Genomic DNA, 12123 nt, shown 5'->3' on the forward strand with positions numbered 1-12123 from the left:
CAATTACAACAAACTGAATAGGATCTACAAGGCTAATCCCAACAGAGTTACATGACAGAAACACACCACACATACATCATGATCCATGGTGACTTTGGATGGAAAAAATTTGCTCCTAAAGCCAGAAGTACACACACATATACATATACATATATATACATATACATATATATACATATATATATATATATACATATATATATATATATATATATATATATATATATATATATATATATGTGTGTGTGTGTGTGTGTGTGTGTATCTCTCTCTCTCTCTCTCTCTCTCTCTCTCTCTCTCTCTATATATATATATATATATATATATATATATATATATATATATATACACACATACTATACTATGAAAACTCATGTACTGATTTGGTGGCAACATGGGTTGGCTCTTTAACATGGTTTGCTGGTTCATTGAACAGCAATGATTGGAAAAAAGCTACCACAGAGCACCTAACTACGTAAGTTGGACATCCAGCTCGTCGACGGCTGCATTATCCAACCAATTTAAATCAGCACTAATACATTTAATGAGCCTGAAGAAAAGCAGACTGAACTGAATAACATGACAATGTTCAATTCAATTGAAGCTGAAATGAAGTGTGGGAATGAGCATAGACTAAAGCCTCTTTTGTATGTTCTTATCATGTATTACAGTATGTCTGCAAGGCTAAATACAGAACTAATATGCTCTTACAGCACCTCTTTTCATTTTTGTGACACTGCTAAATGGCTAAACACCTCTTGGCTGGCCGATCTATTGACTGAACTAAAGTGGTGGATCATGGGTTTGGAGGCAGGGTTTGGGAAATTAGATGGAAATTGAAGCGCCCATTGCTTCCCCACAGGATTTAAGAGCCTTGTTGTTTTGTCTCACCCTGTGCTGGATTTGTAAACTGTGCACAGCGCAATGCTAATCATTAGTTGAATGCTAGCTCGATGATACCAAAAAAGCTGATTGCGTATTCCCGACGGAGGCATGCGGCCTAATTCTCTTGTTCCGGATGCAGGGATTGTTCCGCACTGTGAACGAGCTGAGAGCCATTTCCTGCTTATCTTCTGCCTCTTTTGCTCTCTTCCACATCTTTCGGAGGCTGGAATATTTTAATTATTTTGCAATCTTTTCCTTAATTGGACCTCGGCCACATTACTCTTGGTGGTTGTCGTAATTACGTGGAGAGCATGCTGATTGCTTTAAGATGTTCATTACCTCTGCAAAGGTGCCCTTTTTGCTATATTAATTAGAGGACTAACGGCCAGTATGGCCGCCTGATTAGCCATCGATATCTTTTGCATTCACAGGAGGATGCCGAGATTCAAGAACAATATTATTTCGGAGAGAAAGGGTCGAGGTACAAAGAGCCCCAACAATCCCTAGCGGAGGAAATCAAACCTCCCGATATGCCCTCGACGGATATAATCACCGCACAGCACTCACCGTGCTCGCGCTACACAAACTCGCAGTGATTGGGAGGAGAGATTTTCAATTACGGACATTTCCCCAGAATCTCTTGTCGTCGCTGATGAAGACATTCCCGCCATTATTCAGCAGCGAGGGTAATGTGTGCTGATTGAATTACAGTCTGTTTGTACAAGAGGGAAAGATTTTATTTACAACTCAGGGTAAATGAACTTGCCGCAATATTAACAACACAGAAGTTCATAAAACAAAATTATATTCTTTTGACAAATTGAATTTCCTCTGAGGTACAGTAGGGCATTTTAATAAAAAAAGCGCTGTGATTTTCTGATATCGGCGTTATGGAAATATTTTCGTATATATAGCTAGTTATACCTAGCTATATATATAGAAGCACGTAGCATGTTTTCATGCTTGTGTTCTTCCTTTCACGGCAGGTTACAATTCGGATCGAACATATAAGATTATTAAGCCTATTACTAAACATTTTACTAAATGAACACTTGAATAGTCTTGTTCAATTGCCAGGTCCTTTATAAATAAATGCTTTAAAGAAGCAAAATGATCCAAGACCATTTCATGCTTCTATGATAATCGCATGTTTGTTTGGAAAAGAAAAAAATCGCTAGCATCAAAACCATGATGCATTCAAAATCTGGATACACACTGTCTATTTTTATCCTGGCACAATGGATACGGCTACAGGAGTGTGTAGTGAAAGAGTAGCACTCTAAATACGGATGTGCCTAATTGCACATGCGCTTAATGGTTCTGATTATGAAACAAAGCAATGGAGGGTAAATGCATGGAGATGGCACAAAGAGGCTAGTCAGGTTGCTAAATGGAGCCTATCCATCTCTCTCTCTCTCTCTCTCTCTCTCTCTCTCTCTCTGTGTAATGTGTTGCTTGGTGATGAGTGAGAGACAAGACCAGACAACACCAGGAGTTGGACTTGAGAATTATTGATCTGACATGCTTGCGTTGCTAGCCACCTTTCCAACACGACTTTCCAGTTACAAAGCCATGTCTCAAAGCCATAAACATTAATTATAAATCAGGGGAACACCAAACAAACCTCGGGCCGAATTATCGCGCTCACTCGTCTGAAGTGAGATGGGACGGGTAAAGAGAATAACTCATGTCTCTTAAACGCACTGCGAGTGCAGCACAGCGTCTGAATATAACAAATGGGATTGTTTCCCGCGCACGCCCTTTAAAGCAAGCGCCCACGAGTTGGGAGTATGCAATCGATAAAAGCAATCTTTTAAACCGGCCGATGTCTAAATCCAAATGCATGCCGGGTCATTGAAACGAGGCTAAAGAACGGGCACTAAGAGAAATGTCTACGCCGATGCTTCAGTGCAACATGTAATTATACACTTCTAAACAGAAAAACGGGGACTCCTGTTCTTTTATCTGTGATGCATGCTGGGAGAGGCGTTGTCTGGCTACAACACAGGGGATTCGCTTCAAAAGCAACTCAATACACCGACTAATACTGTATCTATAGAATCTCATTATCCCAGGTTATAAATAGATGTAAAAAAAAAACACGCCCCAACAAAAGATATGCAAAACCATATAACAGCTTCGAACTCATACTTACAGCTGTCTTCCTCTTCTGAAATGAGTTTCACCACGTAACAGGCGTAGATGAACCCAGCCAGCTAAAACACACACACACACACACACACACACACACACACACACACACACACACACACACACACACACACACACACACACACACACACACACACACACACACAAACAAATATCATCAGTTAGAACAGCACCTGCTTTCCAAAGAAAACAACTGAATCTCATTAACACTGCAATAAACTGCAATTTCAGCATTACGGATGTGACACTTGACCTCATAACAACTTTGTAGTGTCTCACCGCCTACACAAGCTCATATCTGATCATGTGACCTTGTACATACTAGGCAAATAATATTTAAAGTAAGACATTACATATACAGTATACTGTATAGCAGTTTATCAGTGTAGCGGAGTTGACATGACAGATGAAGATAGTTTATTTAGTAGTTGTAGTAGTAGTTTGGGCAGTGGTGGCTCAGTAGTTAAAGGCTCTGGGTTACTGCTCAGAAGGTCAGGAGTTCAAGCCCCATCAATGTGGGCTCTTGGGAAAGGCCCTTAACCCTCAACTGCTCAGTTGTATAAATGAGATAAATGTAAATCATGCTGGATAAGGGCATCTGCTAAAATGCCATAAATGTAGTTCATCCATCCATCCATTTCTGTATTGTTTATCGTACACAGGGTTGTGGGGAGCCTGGAGCCTATCCCAGAGGGATAGGGCACAAGGCAGGGGACACCATGGATGGGGTGCGCAATCTCACACACACTTAAAGACACCACAGACAATTTGGAAATTCCAATCAGCCAATAAAGCATGTCTTTGTACTGGGGTAGGAAACCAGAGTACCCGGAGGAAACCCTCCAAAGCACGGGGAGAACACGCAAACTCTGCGTACACAGGGAAGAGGCGGGATTTGAACCCCTAAAGTGGGCGTGTGGTTTTTGGACTCGTTTTGCATGTGCATTCTTCCGAAATGATTTCATTTTGAACGTTATGTTCGGGTTGCGTTCAGTATTTCTTGCTTTGTCTTGGCTTTAAGGATTGTATTTTGAACTGTTTTGAAAAGATCAAGTGTTTCAGTAAAGTTTTCTTGGTACACCCTCTACGTATTTCTCAGTTAGGTGTACGGTTTTGTGTGTGCGTGCACAAGTCGGTTAAGTAACCGTCTTGGATTCTGTCTTTCAGTTCAGTCTTTATGAAGGTTTACAAAGGCTGATGCGTTTTCCCTTTGGAGGTGCTATTTCTCGTTGGACGCATTTATGATGTTAGTGGCCGATAATTACTAATGATAACTTTTAAATATTGTGCCCTGCGATGAATTGGCACCCTGTCCAGGGTGTACCCCCCCTTTGCCCGATGCTTCCTGTTATAGGCTCCAGGTTTCCCCGTGACCCTGAAAAGGTTAAAGTGGTATAGAAGATGGATGGATGGATGGATGGATGGATGGAACTTTTAAATAAGACACAGGTGACAAATGTCACAGGAAGCCATCAGAGCTGGCAGCAATCCATGCACATTATATGATTTGGAGTCGATCAAGTCGAGGTTTACGTTAGTTAGTCTTCTTAAGTGTAAATTTACACATGCTTGGGCATGAGATGGACACGAAGGTTTTCTGAATTCACAGGATTTTCATGCATACCATATTTCATGTGTAAAAACTCATATGAAAGACGTACACATAAATCCGTTAATATCCAGCTTGATAAATGAGGCCCGTTGCTGAAAAAAATAAATGGGTATGAAATAGATTTTAAAGTATTTTCCCCCAGACTAATTATTAATTTGCATAAATATAACTCCACTTTTCTTTCACAAAGTGGTGTTTACAAGAAAATTGATTTTCGAATGAAATTAAGATTTATAATTCTCATTATATATGACTTATATTTCTATTCTTATTACATTTGATAAAAAAATGTATTACAATGTCATAAATTGATATAAATAATACAAGCTTCATTCATTCATTCTTGAAAACCCCTTTTTTGCATTTAAAGAAAACAGATTTCAAGGGAAACCAAGGGCATGTTTGTGTTACGGATGTGACGTGCCGAGAATCTGCTGCATTAAACCACTGAAACAGGAATGAAGAAAAAAGCTGAAAGTGAATAACGTCACATTGTATACAGACTTCTAAGTGGTTTTGTTACAGTGCTGACAGCTTTATTTATCCACGCTAAGGTGGAGATTAACATGGAACTGTTTTATGACGATCATAAAGCATCAAAGAAGGTGTTTGTGTATAGTGGGGTATTTAGGGATCAGAAGGAGGTGTTGAAAAGCAGAGCTGGATAAAGAGATCAGAGGTGATGGGGAGAGGAGAGCGTATTTTCCCACTGAGAAAATAGGTGGTGATGCAGCCAGAGCTTTATATCAAACCGAGCAACTGCTGGTTCTGGAGTAACGACAACACATGGAGGTGGAGATAATGCAGAAATGACACTTCAGTGCTACACTTGGTTAAGCCTCACTCAGTTAAGGAAAATATGAACCAGTAGTCGGGAGGTCATGTAGACATTGGTGTGTGAAATGTGATGCAGTGGGTCTATATTTATAATAAATGGGATTTTCCAGTATGAGCAAAATATGTTGGTGTCAATAGTAGCGCAGTAGTTAGTGAATCACAGACACGGACACCCTTAAACACAACTGGGAGCTTGCTGTTATAAGAAAATAACCAACGAGTGTTACTGTTCTCAACTTGAAGTTGATTATTTTCCAAGAACAGTACTTCCTGAAATGTTTTATTCCTGTTATACCACAGGAATTTGCCAACACAACTATCCATCCATCCATTTCCATACCGCTTATCCTACACAGGGTCATGGGGAGCCTGGAGTATCCCAGGAAACTCGGGGCACATGGTGGGAGACACCCTGGATGGGGTGCAAATCCATCATAGGGCGCAATCGCGCACATGTTCACACACTACGGACAATTTGGAAATGCCAATCAGCCTACAGCGCATGTCTTTGGACTGGGGGAGGAAACCGGAGTACCTGAAGGAAACCGCGAAGCACGGATAGAACATGCAAGCTCCGCACACACAGGGTGAAGGCGGGAATCAAACAAGCGTGCTAACCACTAAGCCGCCATGTCAACCAAAGAACAACATGTCATACATTTACATCAGTTTAAAGTCACATGGAATGTTGCGGAAGGACTGCGCAACTAGTTTACGTAAAATATAGCAGTGATAAACAGTCGTTCAATCACCGGCCTCTCTTTTTTAACTCTTGAACTTGATAAGATAAAAAGAGCCTGGAGCTGTGAGGTGCAATGCTAACCATGCGCCACTAAGTTTTACTGCATCATAAAATAGAAGAGGCAGCAAGACTGAATATGTAGGAATTAGAAGGGCTACCTGTACAGTCTGGTGCATTAGAGATAATATAAAATATATATATTTCTGTGTTCGGATTCTGTAAATATTTTATGATGAGTGTAGCCTTTTCTGTCTAATAACATAGCGTTTAATTATTTATTCAATATAGAAAAAAAACAACACTATGGTCTTTAAAAGATGTTTTGGATAACCGACGCACTCAGAAAACACTACTGTGAAAATGGCTAAGGAACGAGATAAAGATGAGATTTTTATTAGGTATTTTAAAAACACATCTTACAGTTCTGTTGCTATAAAATATAAATGGCTTCGTTCAACTATTCTAAAGTGGAGTTCAAGCACTTTCCCAGTGCTTTCAAGGATTTAACTAATTGTAACTAACTGCAATTTAGATCATTTTACTGAAATACTTTTATTTTTTAAGATGCAAAAACAAACCATTTTGAATGCATTCAACCAAACATATATTACACTACAAATATTACTATAGAAATAAAGGTCCTCATCCTTGGGGTCACAATCCCATGTCGGGGTCACCTGAGATGTGGATGGGATCATGGGAGATTTTTACCTATTTGTATAATGCAGCTCTACGCATATATACTTAAGTTATGTAATCTTAAAGAATAATTCAAATGGCCAAATTATTGTTTTTATTTAGGGTCTATTCAAAATAAAATCAAACACTATAAAATACAATATCAGTACTGTATGCTGCACATTCGAAACAGCACATGGGCAAACGTTTAGTCTATAGCTTAATGTGGCAGTGTATTGGTTGACCCTTTCGCATATCGGACATTTTTAATCAGTATAAACAAATTCATTATTTTACTACTGCGAGTCTGCTATAAGATTAGTCAGGACACTGTTGGGTTTCTGTGTGTAGAGTATCATGACTCCGTGTTTAGCTGCTGCTGAGCAGGGTGATGGGAAAACCCTATGCTGGGCAAACAATTCACACCTCTCCACAATAACACAGGTACAGAGATAAATCAATATAGCATAACTAAAGCTTTTTTTTGATAGCGAAACACTGAAAACAAGTGTAACAATAAAATGCTAACATTTAAACCTAGTAGGCGAAGTAAAAAATGAAATACTTATGAAATACTGCAAAAAGTGTCTATTTTCAGACAAGCCATTAAGCACTACTGTGGAGTGGGACATCATCAAAACAGGGTTTTTTTTGCCTCTGGTAAAAAAAAAAAAAAAAAAAGTTAAAATCCAAACTCTGGGGGCGTTTACTCTATCAATCTAATCCTGCGGCTGTTACAGCCACCCTCGGCCAGGAATCCAACAGATCAAAACTGCCACTTTGGGTGGGAGGGATGGCATACTCTTTCTCCCCTGTCAATCAAAGTGACACTAGCCAATCATGGGTGTCGGTGAGCTCATGTGTGTGGAAGAGGGCAGATAGCACTTTGCTGTGTAATTATTGACCTTATTCTGAATAAGACGATATTCTGATTAAGGTGTTTACATGAGTCGCTTTTAGAATACTCCTTTCATATTCAGGTTTTACGTGTTATAGAACATAGATGGATTAACAGCGCACGTCATTATGTCCCCACGCCATGCCGTCCGACGTTCCCTCCAGAATTTCACGTCTTCGTTATGGTACCGTATACAGTTTTGGGTGTTTTCATTTTAAATTTTTACGAAAGCTTCAAGTGTGGTTAATTATTTGTCATGCTATACGTGCAAATAGGCGACGGCTTAAAACCGTGGGCTGCGTCCCAAACCGCATACTTACCTACTATATAGTAGCCGAGATACATATATTTCACCTACTATATAGCAGGTAAGTACGCGGAGCCGTGCTCTCTTGTTTGCCGACGTTAATAGTGTAAGGTGTGTAAACGCGACTAAAACAGGAATACTCCACACATCTTAATTCGATTTGTGTTTACTTCAAGTATGACTTTTAGTTGGATTAAGGTCATCAATAATTGCTGTTTACATGCTAGTTTCTTAATCTGAGTATCGTCTTAATCGGGTTAATATCGGATTATTGTCGTCCATGTAAACGTACTGACTGAGACAACTATTGCTAATAGTAAACAGAGCATAAGAGGTAAACATATATACTGTAGTGTTGCTGCAAATCTGACGGTTCTGCGCAATTTACATATTTACTTTCAACAGGGGAAACGGGACTGCGTTTCCAACCCACCAACCCTTATCTGAGCGCTTCAATTAACTACACATATGGCCGACACTTTGGGACTCCATTTCCAGCACGGCTGTTAGATAAATGCGGGGCGGCAGGAAATCGGAGTGAGCGCAGATTTAAGATTCCTGCAATACCTCAAGGTCTCGGCCTCATTTACACAAAATAATGTGCTGGCTCCTCTCTCTCTTTCTCTCTTTTTCCCTCTGTGCCACTCTGTCTGGCAACACAGCACTAACAGCAACACACAAAAAAAGCACACATTGTGTTGTTCACACAAGACCATGGGCATAGTAAACACACACGCACACGCACACACACACACACACACACACACACACACATACACAACAGTTGGAGAAGCTGGATTATCAGCTTCTCATTGTTCTGTATGAATATAAACCCAATTTGTGGACTGGAAATGTACCAGAGCAGGTCGTCATGACGGAAACACACACACACATACACACACACACACACACACACACACACACACACACACACACACGCAGAGCACAGTTCCATATAGCTGTTCCCCCAACCGCACTATTCCCTAATGGAAAACTAAAATTAGATTTCATGCGTGTGAATAATGCATGCAGAGGAGATGCTAAATAATGGAGGTTAAGTCCAGGAGCAATGATTGATCTCAATGCAAGTATCTTAAGCTTGCATCACACGCTTAAGACTGTCCATTCTTTACTATCTGCAGTCCAGATTACTGGCTTAAATCTTTAATATGTTTATCTTCAAAATGCCAACCTACTTCGGAAATGAGACAGTGCGTTAAACCAGTGAATCCGGGTGAATCCCGGACATCTCCACGACTGCAGCAGAAACGGATAAAACTGTACACGTGTGTGTGTGTGTGGGGGTGTGTGTGTGGGGTTTCTGTCAAGGTCGTGGCAATCAGACTGCAGAGTTAGTTATACAGTGAGGGTGGACTATAGCACAACGATGTTATTTCCTTACTGCAATGCTCCACTCTGTTAGGACTGTGCTTTCAAACGGAAATGAACATAGCATACGTATAACCTTTCAAAGTCCTTCTTCTATCATTAACAGCGTGTTCCTTATCACAGAAAGCCTTAGGTGCAGCACCAAAGTGTTTTGGTGGAGCACTTTATGCCAAATGAACGTAAAAAGGCATTTCTTTTCATTAAATCTCAAACATGTTACTTAGTGAAATGAATAGATGTTCGACTATAAGTACAATAAGTGTTGCCAGCTTTCTTTTACAAATATGGTAAGGATGAGGGTCAAAAACATGAAAAACTTAAAATAACTTAAAATTTCCTTCAAATAATTTCAACCCCCACAACCACTTCCCTACCCACCCCCTGGAACCCAGTCAGCACCTAAAAATCTCTCTGTTCTCTGCTTTTTTCTTTCTCTCTCGATTTTGTCTCTCTTTTTTCCTCTCTTCTTTAGTTTCCTCAGAACTAGCAGTTACAAGCCTCCAATATTTATACCATGACCATACAACTGAAACATGTAGAAGTCGTTTATTTTGTAACATTACTGGAGTTCTGAATCAATTGTGAGTTTGTCATAATAAATCAGATAAAATATTAAGTTAGTAAAGTTAGTATCGCCTAACTATTGCCTCGCAACACAGTGCTTGATTACTGCCGTTTGACTGGTAGAGCACAGGTAGCTTTGAAGATAAAGAGAAGCAGACTGTTTGGCTTTGCTGGTCAGAGAGGGACAGTAAAAAATATAAAACATGTACTCAGGAGATAGGATACTACGGTGTAATCTATCTAACAACACTCCACATCTATTGTAGCTAGCTAGCTAATTCATTGCAATTTAGTCATAACGGTCATTATAGCACGTTTGCGAAAAACTGCCTTGTGCTATGTTATTATGCCCCGTGTAATCTGTTTTAACGAAACAATCATTTGATCATAAATGCTTGTGGATGATATAACCCCCCCACCATCACCACCTTTATAGCGTCTTTATTTTTGTCTCATTATGTTTAACTAAGCTGATGTTTTGTGCTAGCTATATGACATCTCCGGTTTTGTCTGTGTTTCCAAACACGTGCATGTTCCTGATTGTCAAAAGATCCTGTGCAGTCCGTACAGGCTAACTAATCCGCCTATTAAAAACCATTCTACCATCAGCCAGATTGCACCTCGGTCGATGTGTGTAGTGCAGCAGGTGGCGGGATTAGAGATGTATATTATTTTTTAAAGTGTCAGTAGGAAGCAGGGTTTACTTTCTTTGTTTGTGGATGTTGAACCTACTTGTTCAACAGTCAACTACGAATAAAAAACACGAATAGCCTGTTGATGAAATCTGGTTCTCCTGAATGCCTTGGCAATGGATTTGTTCATCTCTGTATACATATACTGTATATGTATATTGAATACAAGATCTATCTTCAGGTTAAGTATGGCCCCAATAATGTAGAACATGCAACACAGACATCATCCCAGTTTCTCTGTGCTGGTAGACTGGTGTATGTAATATACCGGGAACTCTGCGGCAGTTCAAAATGGCCTTCATACTCACCAGAATTAAGCATCAATACCCAAGCATCAATAAGCTGACAAGACTAATATTTATCTTCAAAGTGGTCAGGCGGTGACGACGTTACTATTATTAATGTATCGCTGGGTAAAAAGATTCATTTAACATTGTTCAGACTTTTGGTTTCAATGCAGCGCACATAAAATTTATCTAGTGAGAAAGTTAATTTGCTTGAAAGGGAGAACGGGAAAGGATGCACTAAGGTGAAAAATCAGCCGGCTTTGGTTAAGTTTGCTTCACTCCGAATTCATCTAGTGAACTTTAATAGATTATAGTTCAGGAATAGAAAGCAGTGTACTGTCTAATAAATAGACAAAATATTTCTGTACACATTTAAATCTTCAGGATGAGAGCACTTGACAGGCGAAATGAGCAAGTACTGGTGGTGATTTCAGTTTTATAAAACCTGTTCTGTTGACAAAACTTATCATCTGTCCAACAAATCATTTGTGTCTTATCTGTATATTACATCCTTTGTAGTCTGGCTGGCATCTTCTTCCTCGCTCGACATGCTTAACTGCAATAACAGAATTAAAAGCACATTAAAGGTAACAGTGCTATTTTATACTCTAAAAATGGCTTTGCTGCAGTCACGAGTGCACTAAGCTCGTTTTGTCGAGCTAATTAAATGTGTTTGATTGTATACAGCGGTGATGTGTCTTTCTAATAATCTGATGGGGAAGGCATACATTTGCATGTCGTATTTACTCACTCATGGTGATGACTGCAGAAAAGAATCTCCACTCGAAATGAATAAATAACGGTGCTGAGTGATAGGCGGTGTAAATTGAAAATCCCAGACTGCATAATGAATAAAAATTACGCCACAATTTCTGAAAGGATTTTCCTTTTAACATTTCGAGGTCAGAAACTAAGTGGCCATGAATACCAAATGATACCAAAGTCACGGCCACAAATTATGTAACTCGAGCCCACGGTATGTTAATATGTTGTGAGGGAGGCATAATTATCAATAAGTCGATCAATCAACATTTATTTATAAAGCACATTTAAACACAAC

The 12123-nt window shown here is 39.6% G+C and overlaps 1 protein-coding gene across 1 annotated transcript in view; it reads right to left on the reverse strand.

Annotated features, from left to right (window-relative positions):
• Positions 1 to 12123, reverse strand: part of nkain2 (sodium/potassium transporting ATPase interacting 2) — a 196366-nt gene that overhangs the window by 8608 nt on the left and 175635 nt on the right. Inside the window, exon 6 of the mRNA XM_017455451.3 lies at positions 3041 to 3101. Within this exon, the coding sequence (XP_017310940.1) occupies positions 3041 to 3101 (61 nt within the window). The remainder of the gene's footprint in view (positions 1 to 3040; positions 3102 to 12123) is intronic.

The sequence above is a fragment of the Ictalurus punctatus genome, chromosome 25, assembly GCF_001660625.3.
Source record: "Ictalurus punctatus breed USDA103 chromosome 25, Coco_2.0, whole genome shotgun sequence".
NCBI classification, from domain to species: domain Eukaryota; kingdom Metazoa; phylum Chordata; class Actinopteri; order Siluriformes; family Ictaluridae; genus Ictalurus; species Ictalurus punctatus.